Genomic DNA, 23,965 nt, shown 5'->3' with positions numbered 1-23,965 from the left:
TAGACCAAAAGGCTGGTGCCTCTGTCCTTTTACAGGCGACTGAATTTTCAAAACTCACCAGTCCCCACTAGACTGCACGCTGCTGAAGGTCAAGATGTGTGTCTTATTTTGTATGAGATGTAACTCAATGTTTTCTGAATGAAAGGAAGAATTCCTCGGTCGCTTCTCTTCTGCAGGTGTATGGAAGCTACAAGGCACTGTGTTGTAGTTTCAATGTCCAGTCCTCATGAACTCGGGACCATTTTCTTAGCCATCACGGTATCCCCAGGGCTTAGCACAGTGCCTGGCATGCAATAGGGAGCGAAGGACAAAGAGAGAAGGGGAAGGAAATTTGTACAGAATCCCAAATACCGACATTTATGACTTGAAGCAGGGGGACTGGACAACCTTCAGGGGTGACATATGGTGAAAAATATTGGGGATGCAATTCTAATTTCTCCTGGCGAACACTGCCATCTCTGGGCTAGGTCCCTTATTTCTTGTGGGCTTGCGTGGACCCACGCTTCCCTAGTAGGCGAATGCCTTGAAACCCGGAGTCTGGGCTACTTACGGGGCATCGTTGAACCTACTTCCTGCGCAGACCTCAGCCCTGGTTGCCTAGCAACTGGGTCGATGGCTCGGCGCTCGACTCCTCCGGCCAGACTGAAACGCGCTCCACCCCGCCCCTCGGCACGTGCCGGCCTGCGCCTCGCGGTGCGCACGCGCGGCAGGGGCTCCGCTGGGGGAGGGGCGAGCCGGAGCGTGGTCGCCGCTCGCGGGCCCCGACGGGGAGGGGCGCACGCACGAGGGGCGGAGCGGCGGGCGCCGGGAGTGGCTGAGGATCCGGAAACGCGCCGAGGGTGCGGCCCCGGGGAGACTGCGGGCTGGGCCGGGCTGGGTTGGGCCGGGTGGGAAACGTTAGGCGAGCGACCCCTGGGGCGCGGGGGGTCAAGCGGGCGGGGAGGGTCCCGAGGTGAGCTCGGCCCGGATGAGGAACAAAGCGGCGGGCAGGTGCGTGCCCCCCGCGCGGCCGGCAGGTGGGCAGCGCGCGGCCCCGGCCGGGAGGGGCGAGGGCGGCCTGCGGGCCTCTTGCCCTGGGGCGGGCGAGTTCGCCGCCTTTGGGAGGCGGTGTCCCCAGGCCCCGGTCTCGGGCGGCGAAGGGAGGAGACTGCAGTCTCCCGTGTTTTGGTGACCGCCCCGTCCTCTCCCACAGGTTGGGCAGCCCCCCTCCCGAAGCTTCGGGAGGAGAAGTCCCGAGTGCCCCCCCGGCATGTCCCAGCTCACGACCGGGTGCGCGGCCGCCGGCCCTCGGGAGACGTGGGGCGGCCCGGGGCGGCCCTGGCGGCGTGGGGCCGCGTGTGTGCAGCGGTTGTGAGCGAGATGCGGTAGCACGTGACCCCGGGACGCAAACCCCGATGCAGCTTCCCCGCCCCCCGTGTGCCCTTTTCGCTGGTACTTGGCCCCAAGCAGATGCATCCCAGGTGAGTCGTGAGGTGGGCTCAGGGCTGGCGACGTCTTCGGAAAACATCAGGCACGTGAGAGTTTTTGTTTTAAAATATATTTTATTGATTTTTTTACAGAGAGGAAGGGAGAAGGATAGAGAGTTAGAAACATTGATGAGAGAGAAACATGGATCAGCTGCCTCCTGCACACTCCCTACTGGGGATGTGCCCGCAACCAAGGTCCAAGCCCCTGAATCGAACCTGGGACCCTTCAGTCCGCAGGCCGATGCTCTAGCCACTGAGCCCAACCGGTCAGGGCAACGTGAGAGTTTTGAGTGCCTTCGTTGTGGGTGCCACTGGGAAGGGTACAAGTGCGGTTTGCAAATACGGATTCGCGTCCCGGAGCAACCAGAACCCCAGAAACGGGGGTTGACTAGACTCTCATTCAGCCTAACTTCACATGTGCACAGTTGCTCCAGATTAGCCATACGCCATCGTTGGCTCGTTGACACCTTTATCCTGTGCCTTCGACTTGTTTGAGCGTTTAATATTATTTTTGTCTGGGTTCCAAGGTGTGCGTTCAGCTCATCACCAGGCCTCCCTTTGGGTTTCCCTCGGTTCCTTGCCATCTGGCCGGTATAGTGGAGAAATTAAGTTCTTAACTCTAAAACCTTGATGCAGATGTTTAAAGTTAGGTACTTTTGGGTACCATGTCAGTACAGTACAGAAATAGTTCTAGATGGCTGGTCTTTTAGAGCCTTTTCATAGGCCTTATGCTTAGGATGCAGAAAACAAAGCCATTGAAATGACTATTGCATTTTGCAGAATGACTGCATTTTCCTTAGTGTTAGTTGCTTGTATGTCATTCTAAGTCAGCGGTTCTCAACCTTTGGGTCGCGACCCCGTTGGGGGTTGAACAACCCTTTCACAAGGGTCACCTAAGACCATCGGAAAACATATATAATTACATATTGTTTTTGTGAGTAATCACTATGCTTTAATTATGTTCAATTTGTAACAATGACATTGGGGGTCACCACAACATGAGGAACTGTATTAAAGGGTTGCGGCATTAGGAAGGTTGAGAACCACTGTTCTAAGTGTTTGGGTTTTTTTTAAAAAATATTTTATTGATTTTTTTACAGAGAGGAAGGGATAGGGTTAGAGAGTTAGAAACACAGATGAGAGAGAAGCATTGATCAGCTGCCTCCTGCACACCCCCTACTGGCGATGTGCCCGCAACCAAGGTACATGCCCTTGACTGGAATCGAACCTGGGACCCTTCAGTCCGCAGGCTGACGCTCTATCCACTGAGCCAAACCGGTTAGGGCTAAGTAAAGTTTTAAGATCCGCACCTGGCACATGGTTCGTACATAGGTCAGTGGGAAGCACGCAACGATACAAGTGTGAAGGAAATGATTTTGTAAGGAGCGAGGAGTGAATCCCTTTTGAGAAAGGCGGTTAGGATAGAATTGCATTTTAGAATGAGTGTCCGGTGAGGGTCATATTGTAAATTCCCTTCATCTGCTGTCTCTCTCTGGAATACCAGCTACCTTTGGTTCATGGCTGCTGAGGTCATCACTTTTTGGTGACTCACAACAGCAGAAATCTGCTGAGCCTCTCACATTGAACTCTGGTTTAAACTGGTTTTAGAAGTCAACCTAGAAACACCATTTTGATTTTTATCTCAAGATTATCACACAGATTAGTGTTCAGGAATTTTCAGAATGGTATTCGAAGCTTCAGAGTTTTAATTGTACTTTAAAAAATCATTGTAACCAATTTGTTGTAGGTCATTGCTGCTACAGTGGTTGAGTTTTGACTAAAAACTCTAGGTATAACAGTTTCCGGGAAAAGTCTGTTTTAAAGTAACCCAAGCCGAGAAACTTTCAAAATTAAGGTTGCTGTGGTTTCTTTAGTCTATAAGGATTTTTTTTTTACACTTTTTATAGCATAATGACTGTTATGAAGGTGCTTTCCTTTATCAGGTGTCCCTCGTTCGTCATGTGCTTCTAGTTGTCTTTCCAGTAGGATGAGCATACACAGCTCCATCCAGCCTCCAGTATTTCAGAGTGCGCGCTTTGTACAAGGTAGTACACTCATTGGCCTAATGTACTTTATTAATGTCTGGGGGCTTAGCTTTATGAGATACGTGGCCAGGGATAAGGTTGGAGCCTGTGAATATAGAATAGTGCAGCAACAGGTCTGCGCAGGACTTGAAGCATACCCCACTCTATAAAGACACAGATCTTAATCTATTGGGACTGTGTAAAAGGCAAAATGGTTCTTTTTTAAAAAAATATTTTTATTGATTTTTTTCGCAAAATGGTTCTTTTATTGTAACTGTCTTTCAATTTCAGTTAAGAGGTTTGTTTTATTAAATTAGGCAGACCTGGATTTAAATCTCAAGTCTGCCACTTGTTATGTAATCTGTGGTTAAGTTTCTTAGTGTCTCTGAGTCTGTTTCCTCATTTCTAAAATGGGATTAAGAATATTCCTTATCTCCCAGTAGTTACAAGGATTAGGTGAGATAATTACATGTAAATCACTAAACTCTGTGCCTAACACACATAGAACAAGAGTAATAAGTGTTAGCTCTTAATTATTTTCAGGTTGGTTGATAGCTGATCTGCCATTGTTCAGAATTAAAAAGCCTATTAGGTTTGTTTTCACGGCTAAGGAATATGTGGACACATTTGATTTCTCTTCCCCTTCACCCCTCCCATGTACAAAGGCACACGCAGAAGAACATGCATTACTGTGATACTATAAGGCTTGGAGGTCATTCGTGTTCCCCTTTGGATAACCTGTTGGCTAGCTTCTTAAAATATAGTATTTTTAATATGACAGACTGACATAGGAACTAATACTTATCGATAACAACCTCTAATAGTGTTTTGTTCTAATCAATGTTACTCTTATTCTAATGATGTTGTTAATGGCAATACAACATGGATTGCATAGAAAATGTGATTCTTACATTCTTCTGCCTGCCAAAAGTGTTCTGTAGATGAAAAGTTGGTGTATGGAAAAACTTTTTGGCATTATCTTGTAGCATCTGTGCTCTTCCATTGAATTGCTGTGTGATTTGGGGATTATGACAGGCCCTCTTTGAGACTCAGTTTCTTTACCTTATTTTGAAGAAGTGAGAGATAGGAAGTAATTTTTCAAAAAGTATCTGGTAAAGGTTACATAACAAACCTCAATATGTGGAGGATGTCATTAAGATAATTAATTAAATGTTGATACAGAATTTTAATAAAATGCTGGTCCATGAGAATGTATGGTGCTTTTTTATACCATTAATACTTTAACTCAGATCCAGTATCATTTTAACTCCTGGTGAAAAGAATTAGCGAATATTCTTTGTGCAGGTTATAACAAACATCTGTAAAAGTCTTGGTTTAAAGTAATAAGCCAACTGAAGAAAACAGATCCTGTGAAAGAAAAAACTTGGGTAGTTTAAAAAAACAACCCAACCCTCATTGCCATTGTGTGCTAAGGATTGCAAACTTTGCTTTAGGTAGTGTGAATAGGGTTTGGAACAAGGCAGGCCTGATTGAAACAAGGTACAATACTGTTTAAGATGTGAGCATAAAAATGAAATAGTTGGTCAAGTTTTAGGTTCTTGAGTTCCTTAAGCAGACTCACTGACATTAATTGTTTGCATAACTGGTTACTGTGCTCTTTCTTAGGATGAATGAAATGAACCTGAGCCCAGTGGGGATGGAGCAGCTGACTTCATCCTCTGTGAGCAATGCCTTGCCAGTCTCAGGGAGTCACCTGGGGTTGGCTGCTTCACCCACTCACAATACCATCCCTGCCCCAGGTGAGTGGTAAGGGACAGCAACTGCATATCAACACTTATTGCATTATCAATTCTAAATAGAGCCCAGAGGGGTCAGAGCCCCTTTAAGAGTGGAAGAGAGAAGCCAAGCAGGTCTGAGTGGCCACATGCAGTTGCACAGTGAAAGAAGACATTTTTGTAGAGTGTTGGAGTTCTGGTGGATAGGAGTAGCAGTTTTTTCTGACAATCCTCTTCTTCAGTTGGTGACCTTTTGTCTAGAGCTGTAATTGACTTGGTATTTTATCTGAGACTAGAGGCCCAGTGCATGAAATTTGTGCACTTGTTGGGGGAGGTGGGGGGAAGCGGTCCCTCAGCCCAGCCTGCGCCCTCCCTCAGTCTGGGAGCCCTCAGGGGATGTCCAACTGATGGCTTAGGCCCAAGCCAGCAGTTGGACAACCTTAGTGCTGCCGCAAAGGTGGGAGAGGCTCCTGCCACTGCCACTGCACTCGCCAGCCTGTGAGCCCGGCTGAGTGGCACTCCCCCTGTGGGAGCGCACTGCCCTCCAGGGGGCAGCTCCTGTGTTCAGCATCTGCCCCCTGGTGGTCATTGTGTGTCACAGTGACTGGTTGTTGCACTGTTTGGTCAATTTGCATATTAGCCTTTTATTATATACAACTAGTGGCCTGGTGCATAAAATTCGTGCATAGATAGGGTCTCTAGGCCTGGCTAGCGATCAGGGCGGATCTGTGGGGTGACCAGCAGGGTGATCTGGGGGCCCCCGCTGGCACCTGTCTTGGCTGGCCTGGGGGGCCTGCGAGCTCGGCGCAGCTCCTACATTGAGCGTCCGCCCCCTGGTGGTCAGTGCACGTCATAGTGACTGGTCATTTCACTGATTGTTCTGCTGTTCAGTTGATTTGCATATTAGGCTTTTATTATATAAGATTACCTATTTATCTTGGCATTTTGTCCCTGCTTGATAGAGGAGAATTAAAGTTACTCTACTAAATGTTCTTAAAGAGCACGAGAAATTGAGCTTTACTTTCTACAGCTGAAATTGGCAACTGCAAATATGCCAGGCCTAGAATTATGGGGAAAGAGGAAGCACCAGAGATGGAGCTCAATATTCAGAGAGAATAAGAGTACAGGAGAAGCTCATTTTCCACCAACATTATTCTTTTAAGACCTTTATATCTGCCTAGTTCAATTTTCTTTTTCTCTTGAAACAAGTAAGCTAGTGATTCCTAAGGACCTACAGCATTGTAATGTATTGGACCTTCTTGATCAAAATAGGAGTTAATGTTTTAAGAGTATTTGAATCTGTCCTAGCTGGTTTGCTCAGTGGATAGAGCATCGGCTCTCAAATTGAAGGGTCATGAATTCAATTCCTGCCATGGGCATGTACCATGGTCCCGGACCCAGGTTGTGGAGTGTGCAGGAGGCAACCAATCAATGTTTTTCTGTCTCTCCTCCTCACTTCCACTCTCTAAAAATCAATGGAAAAAATGTCCTCAGGTAAGCATTAACAACAACAACAAAAAAGAGTATTTGAATCTGTAGGGTGTCCCCCCAAAAATGAATACACACACTTTGAATAATTATAAAGGCAGTGTTTATTAAAATACTTTTCATTTTCAAAATTGAGCTATCAGCTGTTAAAGTATACATTTTTTGGGGGGGACACCTTGTATAAATTGTTTAAATAAGTTACTGCTTCATTACTAAAATGCAGAGTTAAATAAGTTTCATCATAACGAGGGCTCTTTACATTCCTTTACATATCCAAAAAATGTTTTAAAAATTCGTTGTTAATTCATTTGATTATCTCTTAGGCATTCCTTTTAGAGTACACTTGTTTAGGAGGAAAAGCCTATTAAAAAATAATTGCCACTGGCAAAAAATAATGCAGATCAGCATTGGCTGTGTTGGTGAGTATTCATTATGATACTTAGGCACAGTAAGAGTCACTTCAGCACTTTGCAGATAGGTATACTTCCAGGCAGAGACAATCTAAGGGTTATATTCTTTTAATCATGAAGTACAGCATATATACAAAAGACTATGAAACCATTTATATACAATTTCACGTCTAACTTTAAATTAGATTTTCCAAGTAGGAGCATATCTATGAACTTTCAGAAGTGAAATGTTCTCACTGTATGAAATGGAAACTATTATAAAGTAAAAATAGGTTTAAAAAACAACAGCCCTGTAATAGCACTATTCAGAGATCATTCCTATGAACTCTGGTATATTTCTTCCCATTTTTGTATCTCTATATAATTTGATTTCTTAAATCCTATTTAAACTAGGTTTTTAGTTGCAATTAAATGTTTGGTACTAAAGAGCAATATAGACAATTGGAGGATCAGTTTGGTATTTTAAAACGAACTTGAGAACTAACTTTGTGACAGTCTGTGGATGTACCTATCTGGGATATAAAGGGCTACTCAGTGAGATTTTTGCTCACATGCAACAACCTTTCTAAGTTTAGTTAGTGATTGTACAGAGAATTTTTAAGTACTTTTATTTTTCAATTCTAGTTTGCATTCAGTATTATTTTGTATTACTCTCATGTGTACAACAAAGTGTTAAAGTACTTAAACATTTTTTTCTTTTTCTGTAGGCCTGCCAGTGGCAATTCCAAACCTGGGTCCCTCCCTGAGCTCTCTGCCATCGGCTTTGTCTCTGATGCTGCCAATGGGTATTGGCGATCGAGGGGTGATGTGCGGGTTACCCGAAAGAAACTACACCCTACCTCCACCACCTTACCCCCACCTGGAGAGCAGTTACTTCAGGACCATTTTACCTGGTAAGTATGATAGTTCTTTGGGAGATTAGAAGAAAGAATAGGGCTGACTCGACCTCAGTGCATGAAGAACTGAATAATGCTTTTTTGTTTGTCACAATGAGATATTAATATCTTGGTCAGGAAAACTATAGTTATGTACTTTTCCTTTTAGAATATACAGATAACATATCCTATATAATAAAAGCCTAATATGCTAAATGTCCAACCATTTGTCCGACCATTCGGACAGTCACTATGATGCACACTGACCACCAGGGGCAGATGCTCCAACCAGTAGGTTAGCTTGCTGCTGGGGTCCTGCCAATTGGGACTGGGCGAGATGGGCCGGACACGCCCTGGAGCCCTCTTATGGTCCCTCATCGCCCCCGATTGTGCACTGGTGGGGTCCCTCGGCTTGGCCTGCACCCTCTTGCGATCCAGGACCCCTTGGGTGATGTCGGAGAGCCAGCATTGGCCCAGTCCCTGCAGGCCAGGACAAGGGACCCCACCAGTGCACGAATCTGTGCACCGGGCCTCTAGTTATTAATAATTGTAGTTTGACTAAGGTTTATTTCCTAATGGCACATAGCAGTTTTTCTCCTTTTCTTCCATCATCTCCTTGGTTCAGTTTTATAATCCTGCAATTGTAATTCCTGCCAACCACATGTTCTGCTACAGTGTCATTGTTTATTATAAAGTTTATTGACTTTTTTTTCAGAGATGAAGGGAGAAGGAGAGAGATAGAAATATCAATGATGAGAATCATTAATTGGCTGTCCCCTGTACGCCCCCTACTGGGGATCGAGCCTGCAACACAGACATGTGCCCTTGACCGGAATCAAACCCAGGACCCTTCAGTCCTCTGGCCAATGGTCTATCCATTGAGCCAAACCAGCCAGGGCTTTATTGAACTTTTATTCTGTTACAAAAGTTATTAAATGCTTATTTTAGATAACTTAGCAAATAGGGAAACCATTCATAGTCCCATCATCCTTCCTGTCTTTTATTTTGGTGTATAGATTTTACTGTTTTTTTTTGTAATTATGATTATATATTTTATACAATTGTGTATCCTTCCTTTTTTCACTTAATATTTTTCTCTACTTTTACATAATTATTTTCCTCAACTACTACCTGGTTTTCATAATATCCTTTTTTTATTGTTGTTGTTGTTAATCCTCACCCAATAATATTTTTCCATTGATTTTTAGAGAGGGTGGAAGGGAGAGGGAGAGATAGAGAGAGAAACATCAATGTGAGAGAGAGATTTCGATTGGTTGCCTCTCACATGTGCCCCAACCAGGGCTAGGGATTGAGCCTGTAATCAAGGTACTTGCCCTTAACTGGAATCGAACCCAGGACCCTCAGTCTGTAGTTGGATGCTCTAGCCACTGAGCCAAACCAGCTAGGGCTCATAATATCTTTTTTAATGATGCATTACATTCTACTGAATGAGTATTTCATGGTTTATTATATCAGTCTTTCTTTTTTGACAGTTTTGTTTTTCCATTTTTTAATTACCATTATATGAACATCTTTGTGTATAATATTTACAAAATGCATTTAAGAAATTTCTTACGCAAGACGGTATGAATGTTTTTGAGGTTCTTAATATGTATCCTTTCCAAAGAGGTTTTGGTAATTACACTCCTACTGGCAACGCAGCAAGTACCATTTCACTACATCTTCATAAGCACGAGTGTTTAAATATCTTTTTCTGTTTCAATAAAGCAGGTACAATTATGACTTGTTTTGAATAGTGCCTAGTGGTTCTCAACCTTCTGGCCCTTTAAATATAGTTCCTCATGTTGTGACCCAACCATAAAATTATTTTCGTTGCTACTTCATAACTGTAATTTTGCTACTGTTATAGATCGTAATGTAAACATCTGATATGCAGGATGGTCTTAGGCGACCCCTGTGAAAGGGTCGTTCGACCGCCAAAGGGGTCGCTACCCATAGGTTGAGAACCGCTGGTAGTGTATTATGATATTTTAATAAGTTATATTAAATTTTATTTTTTCACATGGAAGATATAGTTTTAAATCATTTTATATTTTAATTCTTATAGAGCAAATTTTAGCATCTTAGGACTCAGGAATTCCCACCATGTATAAAAGGCAACATTTAAATGATTAACTTCTAGGGACGTCAAAGGAACACAGTTAATTTTTTATGATTTCTGAGTTTCATAGGAAAAACTGAATTATGTTATATGTGTGTTGCTATTTATAAAGTATATATATATGGATTAAACCAAAGAAGTAGATAGAGATTATTTTAATTTAGTTATATTTGTAGCTCTAGCATTTGGAATTTTTTATTTTAACAATGTACTAAAAAAATCTGTTATCTTTTCCTTTTCTCAGGCATTTTATCTTATTTAGCTGACAGACCACCTCCTCAGTACATCCACCCCAACTCCATAAATGTTGATGGTAATACAGCATTATCTATTGCCAACAACCCTTCAGCACTAGATCCCTACCAGTCCAATGGGAATGTTGGATTAGAACAAGGCATTGTTTCAATAGACTCTCGCTCTGTGAACACACACGGTGCCCAAAGTCTTCATCCCAGTGATGGCCATGAGGTGGCCTTGGACACAACAATCACTATGGAGAACGTCTCTAGGGTTACAAGCCCCATCTCTACTGATGGAATGGCAGAAGAGCTTACAATGGATGGTGTTGCAGGCGAGCATTCTCAACTCCCAAATGGCTCCAGAAGTCATGAACCTCTGTCTGTGGATTCTGTGAGCAACAACCTTGCAGCAGACACTGTAGGGCATGGTGGTGTGATACCCATTCATGGGAATGGCCTGGAGCTCCCTGTGGTCATGGAGACAGACCACATTGCAAGTCGGGTCAACGGGATGTCTGACAGTGCCCTCAGTGACTCTATTCACACCGTGGCCATGAGCACCAACTCTGTAAGCGTGGCACTCTCTACCTCACACAACCTCGCCTCCCTAGAATCTGTTTCCCTCCATGAAGTTGGCCTAAGCCTAGAACCTGTGGCTGTCTCCTCCATCACCCAGGAGGTTGCTATGGGAACAGGTCATGTAGATGTATCTTCAGACAGTCTTTCTTTTGTACCACCTTCACTGCAAATGGAAGATTCCAATTCAAACAAAGAAAATATGGCAACCTTGTTTACAATTTGTGAGTGTGCTTAGCCTTTTTTGTTTTGGAAATATTGGTAGAAAGGGCCATCATTCCTAACAGGCTTAGTCACAAAGTCAGGTGTTAAAGAAATTTAGAAAGTAACTAGGCTTTGTAATTTTTCTTTGCTTAGTAGTGTCCTTTATATTAATGTGGTGCCTTTTCCTCAGGTTAGTCAAATGATACATAGACATTTCATTGGTTCTTACAACATCCTCCTGAAGTAAGGAAACAGAGTCATTTCTGTAATTTACAGATAAGCTTAGCCCCAAAATACATAAGGTATTTCCCAAGGTTTCACAAATAGTTAATTACAGGAATAAACTTTAGTAAGGTAGTCTGTGTGACATGCCTTATGCTCTTCAACAAAAACATTTATTAAATTGTGCACTTTTTTTTAATCCCAATGGAGAAATATAGGTGGATACAATTTTGTTTTTGCTCAGAATGTATATAAATTACCATAGTTGTTCATGTAAAAGAAGTTCTTTTTATAGGGCAACAAAAAAAAGTAGTATAAAAACAATTTGTTGGTGTCACCACATACTTCATTTATGCAGGAAACATGTTGATTGCTTATTATATGCCAGCCTCTGCTGGATGCTGGGGAGAAAACAGTTGATAAGAGCCCAGCATATGCCTTTAAGGAGCTTGTAGTCTGATGGGAGGCATAGGCAAGTAAACAGGCTATTGTGTACGGTATGATAAGTGCGAAGATGGGATTAAGTGCAAGGTGCTAAAGGGGCCTAAGGAGGGGGAGCACCTAACCAGGGCATGGAAGAGGCAGGGGAAACTTACCAGGGGAGGCTAGTTAAAGGCAAGTAGGTAAAGAAGATGATGCCGTAAAGGTGATTTTTCTAACGGAGTAGAAGTAAAGGTTGAGGAAGAGTGCAGGATGTTTGCAAGAACTAAGTAAAACTTGTTGAGTGGATGAAGTTAGGGGAAGGAAGGGTTATGGAAGAAAACCCTGATTTTTGGCAAGGAAAACTGGTGGATAGTAGTAACACTTCCTTAGGATAATGATTGGTGGAGGAGGAGTAGATGAATTTTTTTGAGGAGTGACGGTGAAGCCAATTTTAGACATGCTGATTTTAGTGTCCATAAGATGCGTAGTAGAAATGTCTAATGAGAAGTCGAATCTGGAGCTCAGAGATCTGTCTGTCTGGAAATATGTAGGGATCTTCAGCATTAAGGTATTAATCATGGCCATGGAAGGGGGGTGAAATCATCTAGTAAGAGTGGAATGTCAAAAGGGCTGGAATATTAAGATACAGCAGCAAAGAGCTTCCAGAGTAGACTGATCAGGAGGTGAGAAAAATAGAATGAATCTTCTGGTGTTGCAGAAGCCAAGCAATGGGGAGACATTTCCTGTTAACCTTTTCAGTCTCAAATTTACAATTGAAATTTTTCTAAAAAAATCCTCACCCGAGGATATTTTTTCCATTGATTTTTAGAGAGCATGGAGGAGAGAGGGAAAGACAGAAATACCAATGTGAGAGAAACACATTGATTGATTGTCTCCTGCACAAGCCCTGACCAGGGCCTGGGCCAGGGAGGAGCTTGTAATCAAGCTACGTGCCCTTGGCGGGAATTGAACCCCGGACCCTGTGGTCCACAGGCCAACACTATCCACTGAACCAAGCCAGCTAGGGTCAAAGTGTTTCATCTGGGAATGTAATGTAGACTCATTAATTTAGCCTGTTGATCCTTTTTTAAAAAGTGGGATCCTCTTGCCGAAACCGGTTTGGCTCAGTGGATGGAGCGCCGGCCTGCGGACTGAAGGGTCCCGGGTTCGATTCCGGTCAAGGGCATGTGCCTGGGTTGCGGGCACATCCCCAGTGGGAGATGTGCAGGAGGCGGCTGATCGATGATTCTCTCTCATCGATGTTTCTGACTCTCTATCTCTCTCCCTTCCTCTCTGTAAAAAATCAATAAAATATATTAAAAAAAAAAAAAAGTGGGATCCTCTTGCTTCTAAATGTGTTTTCAAAAAGTGAGATATAATTCACATTTTAAAGTGTACAATTCAGTGATTTTTAGTATATTGACAAGGTTGTGTAACCATTACTGCTGTCTAATTCCAAAACATTTTTATCACCCCATAAAGAAACCCCATCAGCAGTCATTCATCATCGCCCCATCCCATGGTCAGGTCTATCTCCATGGATTTGCCTATTCTTGGCATTTCATATAAATGGAGTCATAGAATATGTAGCTTCCTGTGTCTGGCTTTGTTCCCTTAGCATAATGTTGTCATGGCTCATCTGTATTTTGGCAGGCATCGGTACTTCATTCTTTTTTTATGAGAGAGTAATATTCATTGTGTGCATATTCCACATCTTGTTTATCATTTATGGACATTTGTGTTTCTCCTTTCTGGCTATTATGAGTAATGCTGCTAGGAACATTTATATAAAGCGGGGGCAAAAGTAGGTTTGAAGTTGTTTGTATGGAGAATAATACAATAATTCATAAATAATAATACAAGAATAAACTAACTGGTTCACATACTTATAACTGTAAACCTACTTTGCCCCACCCCGTACAAGTTTTTGAATGAACATGTTTTAAATTTTCTTGGATATACAGGATGGGACAAAAGTAGCTTTACAGTTTTTCATATGGAAAAGAATGCAAGAATAAACTCAGTTTTGTATACTCACAACTGTAAACCTACTTTTGCCTCATTGTAAGAATGGAAAATTGCTTTATGTTTAACTTTTTGGGGGAATTGCCAGAGGGGCTGCAGCAATTTATATTTCCAGTATCAGTATATCAGGCTTCCAGTTTTTCCACATCTTTGCCAGCACTTTCTTTCTGTTTTATTATAACCATCTTTTTGGGTGTGAAGTGACATCTTATTGTCCGGTTTGCCTTTCCCTAATGAATAATGATGTTGAGTCCCTTTACATGTACTTACTGGCCATTTGTATATCTTTGGAGAAACAGCTAAGCGTTTTTTGTTGTATGAAATCTGAATCTCCTTTGTTTGGAGGTGATTCCCTTCTCATTAATCAGTTCTCATCAAGGATGGGAGATCTCTAATTGGATATTCAGAGACTTTTTAACCAAGCAGTAGTTGAAGTAATATGTTATTACTCTTCGGCTAAATATGAAAACTTTGACACCTTATGCCATTTAAGTAGATTTTCTAATGATTACTTAGGAGAAAAAGACACTTGGATGGCAGTGGTTCTAAGGTTTATGGATTCCACTTATTTTGTGAACAATTGGGAAAGTTTGAACTCAGTCATTGGCTAATAGAGGCATGAATTTATTTCCTTAACAGAGAGAAAGAAAAATAAAAGAATAGAGCAAAAGATTTATGGAGAGGGAGGACACTCATGAGCTTGTGAAAGTGAAGTTACAGTGAGCATAGACAACAGTATATAAAAAGGTCATATGAACAGTGAGAAATTAAGAATTTTAAGCAGATGTGTCTGCAAGAATGTATTCTGCCTGCTGGCCCAAAGAGCAGGTTATAAATACTTTTTCGGCTTAAAAATCTGCCATCAAAATCTGGTTGGCCAGTTTGTTTATGGTGAAGCAAAAGAGAATAGAGGTGCGGCACCCTGGCTCTGTCATCTCTGCTTTGCATGACTGACAGCATTTCAGCCCAGTTTCCTCTTATAGTTCGTAGAATTGGAATCCAATTTCAGGCTGCAGAACATCATATTATCTACTTAATGTAAGGAGTAGTGTACAGTCGGCCCTCTGTATCCACAGGATCTGCATCTGCAGATTGAACCAACTGCAGATAGAAAAAAAATTACAGAAAGTTGATCCTTAAACAATTCAGTATAACTAGTACTTACATAGCATTTACATTGTATTAGGTATTATAAGTAACCTAGAGATAATTAAGCACTATGAGAGGATGTGTCCAGGGATGACTGAGCTTGATTTTTTTTTAACTTGATTTTTGAAGTAAATGTAGTGTTATTTTTTTTTTTTAATCAATCTTGCTCTTAGGCACTGAATAGGAAACTTGTCCTGTTAGATCAAAAGGAAAAAGTCACATCTTGCTGAAGAGAGAGATGAGTTGATATGTATTTTAGTATAAGAGTAGTTCTTTGATTAAGTATTTCTGCTAGAACCTTGCTTCTTACTGGTTACAGTTTAGTAATTAGGGTTTAACTAGAAGAGCAGGTGGTAATTTAGCCTGCTTGAGGTGAACTCATTTGTGTTTCTCAAATTTTCCACCTGCAGGGTGCACCCTCTGTGACCGAGCCTATCCCTCAGACTGCCCTGAGCACGGACCAGTGACTTTTGTTCCTGACACTCCAATAGAGAGCAGAGCCAGGCTTTCTCTCCCAAAGCAGCTTATTCTCCGCCAGTCAATTGTGGGAGCAGAAGTTGGTAAGAACCATAAAACCCCCTCAAGTGTCTTCTTTCTTTGTGAGGTAGAGTTGTAAAAGTGGGCGTGTATAATTTAGTGACTATTTGGTTGATCCAAAAGTCAATTTATGGCTTAGGATTTATCCTTTTAGGGAATATTTGTCTTGTCCAGTGGTGATAGGAATAAATCAAGTTGAAAACTTTATTGGAAATGGTCTCCTTACTTAGAGTCAGAATTGAATAGAGGAGAGAATCCTGGCCTGAGTCTTTGAAGGTTTCCCTTTTATTCTCACTGTAGCATCCACTAAGAATTACCATGACAAAACACTCCTTGAAACTTCTTTCTTTTATAGAAACATGCAAAATTCACCACTGATAACCGTTTGTTACAAAAGATTTTGAAATTGAGTGTGAGTTGTCTAATACTTTAGGGAAAAAGAATAAAGAATACTGCCAGGAGTGTGCTTACCCATATTTGACTTTAACATGGTTTCTGCAGTATTGTGTCATTTCTTTGAAAATATGAATCAAAGTTCATTATTCTTTCAGCTGTAGCTTGATGTCAGTTGAAAGCATGAAACAGCTTAGATAATATAGAGCAGTGCTTTAAGCACAAACAATTTTAGAAGTTTAGCAGTTGCTTTATATTTTTATAATAGAATAATATTCTCTAGTCTTTTAATGTGATAACTCCAAAATAACGTATTTGGAGGGACATGGTTTGGTTCGTTGTGTATAAGACTGGGTTTAGAAATGTCTGATATTACTTCTTTGCATATTTCTTCTGAGCCCATTTTATCTATTCATTACATTTTCCATACTCATATGACTTAGCTACCTCTAAGGAGTCCTGGAATCCCAGTAGTTCTCAGGTCTCCTGAAAATCAGATTCTTTGCTTGGGTTAAGCTACTCACTCTCTGTGTCTGGAGATGTTTAAGGTAGTGATTGTATAGTTGGTGTCCTTCCACTGACAGGTGTATGGACGGGAGAAACCATTCCTGTGCGGACTTGCTTTGGGCCTCTCATTGGCCAGCAAAGTCACTCCATGGAAGTAGCAGAATGGACAGACAAGGCCGTTAACCATATCTGGAAGGTCAGTGTTTATGAAACTTATGCGTGACTTTTGGATGTTTTTATTTTATAAGGTAGTTAAAAGTGATGTAAAGGTCAAAATTAGCCATGATGATACAGTGCCATTTGCCTGTCAGTTGTTTATTTAATATTCCATCCTTTCTGTTCTTGGTAGCCAAGTTCTGTATATTACATAGCAAAATACCAGCTATTGAATATAGACGGTAAACTGTTTTAGTTTCCATTTTGTTAGATAATCAAATGATTCTCCTTTTGAATTACTTGTGACAGCTGAGGCTGTGAGCTTTGTTTATATGATGAAAGTCTTATTTTATAATAAACTAAAACACTCCTCAAATATTTAGCCTGGGAAACAGTTTCAGAATTAGAGGTAAGGTTGCTTCTCTAGTTTTCCAAAGGGAGGACTGAAAGCACAGGCTCTAACAACATATCCTGTAACAGTTTATATTGAATCCTAGTAGATTGGAAATGATGCTGTAAAATTGAAGTGAGGGGAAAGTAAGTCCTGGGACAGTTGGACAGTAAGGTACCACTGGCATTGGGGACTTTAATTTTGGTATCCAAAAAGGAACAGAGAAGAATGCTAGGTCCATTGGAGAAGAATGAGAAGAGATGGTTCTCTGACCTTAATGTCCATTCAGCTGTTCTGTGCCATGTGGTAGGTGATGAAAACAAGCAGACTGTCCGATTTTTGTGTGTGTATCTTTTCCAGTCAAGCCAAAATGTGAATAATCAAGAACACTGCCATTCTGTACACTGAACACCGACTGTAGGTCTCTGATGGTCTTTATTTGGTTGCTAGAAATAGGAGGACTGGTGAAATGACAGGCATGTGAGAAGGCAACTATGTATTTTTCACATTGACTAGCAAAGCTGCAAACTAAGTGAAATGGCCTTAATTCAGTAGCATTTTGTATCGCTTGTCAGTTCATTTGATGTGTATATTTGCCTTCTCTTGGCAGATATACCACAACGGTGTCCTAGAATTTTGCATTGTTACAACTGACGAAAATGAATGTAATTGGATGATGTTTGTGCGCAAAGCCAGGTAAGAGTAGTTTTGGGTGAGAGGAATTATGATTCAGATGGTTTTCAATAGGAAGCTTTGTGTAAAATGCGGAAGAGCTGGAAAATGCAAATTACACTGATGTCTGCACATACTTTAAGGCCTAAGGCTTTTCCCCTTCTTCACTCCAGAAGTTGTTGACTAGTGGTAATTATAAATTGAAAACACAAGAAACTATCCTTTTAGTGAACAGTTTACTCAAGTTACCAGTGCAATAAGGAATGATACTGTTACCATTAGATTTTCCAGTGGGTACCTTCTCTTTATATTGACTGTTAGTTGTGGTTAATTCTCGTTCAGCTATCTATCTCTGTGTCTTTGTCATATTGTTTATGTAAAGATTAATTTATTTGCTTTCAGTAACAGACTGTAGTGTTTCTAACTGTAAAGGGCAATAAACTGATGTACTGAAGTAAGAATTTTGTTTCTGCACACATCCCTCACACTAGATAGGATAGGGAATTAGAAAAGTGACCCAGAAAAATTATATCTAAGTTTTCATAGAAGATTTTGCTCTAGGGATATGATGTGTTTAGTACATATTTCAAAAATAATATGCTTGATCTATTAAATGTAATTTAGGAACCGGGAAGAGCAGAATTTGGTGGCTTATCCTCATGATGGAAAAATTTATTTCTACACTTCACAAGATATTCCTCCTGAAAACGAACTGCTCTTTTATTACAGCCGGGATTATGCTCAGCAGATTGGTAAGTTAATGTACGACTTGTTTGTTACGAATCTAGCGTCGTAAGAACACCAAGGACCAAAAGTAAAGGTTTAAATATCCGCTGAAACACATCAGCTAACCTTTGTGTATATAAAAGCAGACTATTACCTCTCTGTTGAAAGGTTAAACTCTCTGAGGTTCTTCACAAACTGAGTGTTATTGACAAGCAGTGTTTATATGAAATGAACTTTTGTGTTACCACTTTGATTTGGGGAATTTGAAGTTCCCCAGGCTGCTTTCTGAGCCAGTACCATTGCAATTGAAATTCATAAAGGACGGCAGAACTCCTTGAGTGATTTAGCCTTCCTGGGCTTTTCTTTGCACTGTGTCATGATGATACACGATGACAAGTGATGTCTGAGTTTGTGTGTGCTACAGAATCTTACTTTTTTCCCCTAGGAAATAAACCTTATAGTGCAGTATTTATTAAGTGCTTCCTGTGTTTCTGGCACTGTTTGAGAGGCTGGGAATAGAGCATTGAATAAGACATTTTACTTTTATAGGTAGTAGCAAGATGGACATTTGGGTAAAAGGGAAAAATTGTAAGCAAAAATTAATATCAAGAATACGCTTTAAAATGGAAGTATCAGGAGATATTAATTTTTTTCAAGGTGTTCCTGAACATCCAGATGTGCACCTCTGTAACTGTGGCAAGGAGTGCAATTCCTATACAGAATTCAAAGCCCACCTGACCAGCCACATCCATAGCCATCTTCCTGGCCAGGGCCACAGCAGCAGCCACAGGCCCGGCCACAGCAAAGAAAGGAAGTGGAAGTGCTCCATGTGCCCCCAAGCTTTTATCTCTCCTTCCAAACTTCATGTCCACTTTATGGGGCACATAGGTATGAAGCCCCACAAGTGTGATTTCTGTAGCAAGGCTTTTAGTGATCCCAGCAACCTGCGGACCCACCTCAAGATACATACAGGTAAGCTGTATTGGACCACCAGTGTGGAATTTTTGCAACAGTTAGAAATTGCAGTAGTAAAGGCTTTGCAGGGAGGTAGTCTTGCAGGTCGAGTTGAGGTAAGGTGTTAGAGAAGGAATCCCGCTGGCAGGCAGCAGGACTTCATTGGATGGTAAATCTTTGTGGGATAACTAATTCCTCAGAGGGAGGTTCTTCCAGCAGTTAAGATGCTCCACTTTCTTGGCACCCAGACTGGGGAAATGCAGTTAATAATCAGGAAGTTGATTCATTTGTTTGAACTTAAAGCAAAAGAAATTCTGTGAAAATAGCCTGAGCCTCCTTTTAGAGCTCAGTCTGGGTCACCAGCCGGAGCCAGCGTTTCTCCTTTGAATATTGCTCAGTAAACATTGTTAAAACTTTGTTTTTTGAGTTTAAACCAACTGCTTTTATTGAACACTTACGTTTTTCATATATACTATAAAATAACTGATGAGGTTTTCATTTTTTTTGGCTGGGTCATTTGTTCTTCAAATCTTTGAACGTAAAATTCTTCTTCATCTTTTTGCATTAAGACTGCGTAGTCACAGAGACTGCATAGCCCACAAGACTTAAAATACTGACTAGTTTGAGAAAAGTTTGCCAACCCCTGACCTAGTGTAATCTGATTTCTGCATTCTTAGAAGAATTTTATTCCATCCCTGGTTTATGAAGTCATATGATATGTTTAAAAAAAGAGAGAGCCCTAGCCGGTTTGACTCAAAGGATAGAGCAGCCATGGGCAAACTACGGCCTGCGGGCCGAATCCGACCCGTTTGAAATGAATAAAACTATTGAAAAAAAAGACGATAACCTTTTATGTAATGATGTTTACTTTGAATTTATATTAGTTCACACAAACACTCCATCCATGCTTTTGTTCCGGCCCTCCGGTCCAGTTTAAGAACCCATTGTGGCCCTCAAGTCAAAAAGTTTGCCTACCCCTGGGATAGAGCATCAGCCTGTGGACTCAAGGGGCCCAGGTTCGATTCCGGTCAAGGGCATGTACCTTGGTTGTGGGCACATCCCCAGTAGGAGGTGTGCAGGAGGCAGCTGATCGATGTTTCTCTCTCATCGATGTTTCTAACTCTCTATCTCTCTTCCTTCCTCTCTGTAAAAAAATCAATAAAATGTATTTAAAAAAAAAAGAGAGAGAGCGAAAACTATATATATATATAGGTTGTTAAAATATATTTATCTATAGACTGGGCCCTAGGATGATGTGATTTTTTTTCCATATTTTATAGCATGTCTGCTATAAACATTAAAAATATATATACATTTAAGCAGTCCCGGATGGAGGTCAGATGTATTAGCTTCACTAGCACTAGTTGATGAATGTAAATTCAGTGGCTCTGGGTGGTTCTAGGAAGATGGCCCTAGAAAGTGAAGTTCCAACTACCAGTCAGTTCTGTTTACTCCTGCCTCTGCCACACTCACACGGGGTCTGTTCGTCTGGAGAGGCTGGTGGTGGCTTCAGTCACAGTGTGATCCTTTGGGTTAATGTGCAGGTCAGAAGAACTACAGGTGTACTTTGTGTGACAAGTCTTTCACCCAGAAGGCTCACCTGGAGTCACACATGGTGATCCATACGGGCGAGAAGAACCTCAAGTGTGATTACTGTGACAAGTTGTTTATGCGGAGGCAGGACCTCAAGCAGCATGTGCTCATCCACACACAGTAAGTTACTCCACAGCCTGGGTGCTCCTCGGGTAATGAGATTTGTATGAGGTCATGAGGTGGGACCCACCATTGATAGAATTAGTGTCCTTCTAAGAGGAAGAGAGACTAGAGTGGGCTCACTCTGCCCGCTCTGTGAGGACAAGCCAGGAAGAGGGCCCGCAGCAGAAGCTGACCTTCCTGCTTCTGCCCGTCTTCCTCCCTCACTTCCTTCAGGTCTCTGATCAAATGTCTTTAGGAATGGCCCTCCGTGACCATCTTACCTAAAATAGGATTCCATTTACCTGGCTTCATTTTTGTCACAGTACTCATTACTACCTGCTATCATGCTATATATTTTTATTTGTTTATGGTGTAACTCCTCCACTAGGACGTAAGCTCCATAAAGGCCAGGGCTTAGTTTTCCACATTCTGTGGCTTCACAAGATCCTCCTGCTGGGGGGGAGAAGTCAGTAGAAACGCTAAGAGTGACTAGGCTTCAGGGCCTCCCACTGCACCTTACTGCTCCTTGTAACCCCTTTTATCTGTTTCACATACTGGGCTTTCCACTGCTCAAAAAAGTTTCAAAATTCCTGGTCTGTATAATCTCTATGGTTCTTTTCAGCTCTCAAACCTTGGCACTGACATTTTGAGCTGGGTAAATTTTTGTTGTAGGGGTTACCATTGACACCATATTGAGATACAGCTAAGGACTGGCCAATTGGCAAACATTTAAACATTTTCAAATTTGAGTCTCCACTTGTTGGTGAGAATGTAGGCCGCAGGAACTCTGAAATGGTTGTTGATGGGCATGTATGTAGATAAAACGAAATTGTAAAAACGGTTTAGCTTCATCTAGTAGAGTTGAAGATGTGCATATGTTTTGATCCAGCTCCACTACTCCTGAGTATGTATATGTGCAAGCCAACATACAGGTATAGGAATGTTGGTAGCAGTCTTGCCTGTGATGATAAATACTAGAAATACCTTAACAAAAGGCAAGTTGTGTATTTGTAAGTAGTTTACCGCAACGTAAAGGAACAGACTGCCGATACCCGCAGCCACTTGAATGAATTTCACAAATATCACATTGAGTGCAAGAAGCAGACAAACAAGATACATCCAGAGTGTCCCATTTACATAGGGTGCCAGAATAGGCGAAGTCAGTCTAGGCTGTTTAAACGGTACAGGTGTTCTATGACTTGCCTGTGTGCTGCAGCTCATATAGAAGGTCTGATTCTCGACGGCAGAGCTGCTCTGACAAGGGCCTGCAGTGCTGAAGCATAAGCCTGGGCCTCAGTTGTCACTTGTAATCCAGCCAAATGTTTTTCTTGTGTTCCTCTTAGAGAGCGCCAGATCAAGTGTCCCAAATGTGACAAGCCGTTCTTGAGAACAAATCATTTAAAGAAACATCTCAATTCACATGAAGGAAAGCGGGATTATGTCTGTGAAAAATGCACTAAAGCTTATTTAACCAAATATCATCTCACCCGTCACCTGAAAACCTGCAAAGGGCCCACCTCCAGTTCTTCAGCACAAGAGGAGGAAGAAGAGGATGACTCAGAGGAGGAAGAGCTGGCAGACGCTGTGGGGACAGAAGACTGTCGGATGAACAGTGCTGTGTATTCAGCAGATGAGTCTCTGCCGGCACATAAATAAAGGAGATGCCAAATGTTTTGGATGGAAAACGCAAAGGGAAAAACATAACCGGTTATTCACTACAATGGTTTTTATATGAAAAGGTTTCTGATTTTCCTTCCAGCAAACAGTCAAAACAGACTGGGAATGGATAAAGCACTTATGGGGAATAGCCTAATGCAAACACTAAAACAGGTTGGGAAAAGAGAGCATGTGACCTATTTTCAAGTGATGTGTGGGAAGGAAAGTCAACTTTTGAGGTCTGTATTTACATGATAATCTGGTCATATTTATGCCCTTGTCAAAGCTGCCTTTTACCCAAACAAGTAAGATTTATTTTAAATTATTTAATTGTTCACTTTTCTTCCCAGAACTAGGATTTCATAGTACATACTCTAAACTTGATCCCTGCCTCATAGTCATCCCAATTGCTGATTGTGGTTCTAGTGTTGTATTTCATATGGACTATTGTGACGTATTCGTCCCAGAACAGACGAATACAGCAGTAAGCTGAAAACTTGTAAGCTCCTTTGCAGCTAACAAGTTTAAAGCCCCACCCGCCTTAATCTCTACTTGGGAATTTAGAGTAGATCTTGCTTCCCAAAGTTTCAGCAGGTCTGGAGGGCAGACAAGAAAGGAGCAGCCATGCAATAGGCCATGATGGAGAGAAGAAAAGGAGAGATGCCGGGGCCACTGCCCAAGAAACTAGCTTTTATGGGTCAGGCACCTGGTTATTGTTCTATAGACATCTGTGTAGGTTTAGACCTATCTCTGTCTCAATAAAGCATCCAGCCCCTAGCCAAAGGGGACCTGGAGCTGTAGAGCTAAGTAATGCCTGCTGGATTAACTCCCAGCCATAAGCACACGTAGATTCAGCGGGCGAAGGGGCACCTCGGCCCAAGGAAGGAAGAATGAATGATCCTTGATATCTGGTTTACCTTCTGAAAAGGATCAAGACATCATTAAACTGTCGCCAACTCAAAGACAAATGACTCCAAACACATTGGGGCATTTGCAGGCTAGGCCTGCCCAGTTTCCTGGTGAAGAACTTCACTGGTTAAACACGGTGAATACCAAAGGATTGGGAAGGCAGAAACACACCCATGTGGTTAGTTCTTCCATCCGTCTGGTCTTTCCCCTGGTTTCACATGCTTTCAGCAAAAAGCAGACATCCTTACGTTGACGGTTGATAGAACACGCTCTCCTGCGCTGAGGCACATCCTCTGGGTTGGAGTAGCAAGGACTCTGGTGGGAAGGTTTTGCTGCTAATGTATTTATAGAATGAATGTATTGCATTCAAATCTGTATTCCTCTAGGAAGGATTAAAATAAAAACTTTTT

At 41.8% G+C, this 23,965-nt stretch overlaps 1 protein-coding gene across 1 annotated transcript; it reads left to right on the top strand.

The window, feature by feature from the left end:
• The first annotated feature begins 1,192 nt into the window (after positions 1–1,192).
• On the top strand, positions 1,193–23,965 carry PRDM4 (PR/SET domain 4). Its single transcript, XM_081114681.1, has 11 exons — positions 1,193–1,460; positions 5,117–5,250; positions 7,832–8,017; positions 10,366–11,160; positions 15,370–15,519; positions 16,474–16,592; positions 17,554–17,639; positions 18,240–18,367; positions 18,999–19,313; positions 20,840–21,008; positions 22,334–23,965. Exons 1-11 carry the CDS (start codon positions 1,450–1,452, stop codon positions 22,644–22,646), a joined length of 2,406 nt encoding a protein of 801 aa, XP_080970807.1. The 5' UTR covers positions 1,193–1,449; the 3' UTR covers positions 22,647–23,965.

The sequence above is a fragment of the Myotis nattereri genome (genome assembly GCF_964212035.1).
Source record: "Myotis nattereri genome assembly, chromosome: 2".
Classification (NCBI taxonomy): Eukaryota; Metazoa; Chordata; class Mammalia; order Chiroptera; family Vespertilionidae; genus Myotis; species Myotis nattereri.
This window is presented reverse-complemented; position numbering and strand designations above follow the sequence as displayed.

What these genes read in the sequence shown, in the direction of transcription:
- PRDM4 (XM_081114681.1), top strand. An exon ending in CTTCAGGACCATTTTACCTG is followed by an intron (nt 8,018 to 10,365) that starts GTAAGTATGATA and finishes TCCTTTTCTCAG; the next exon opens with GCATTTTATCTTATTTAGCT. An exon ending in CCGTTAACCATATCTGGAAG is followed by an intron (nt 16,593 to 17,553) that starts GTCAGTGTTTAT and finishes TTCTCTTGGCAG; the next exon opens with ATATACCACAACGGTGTCCT.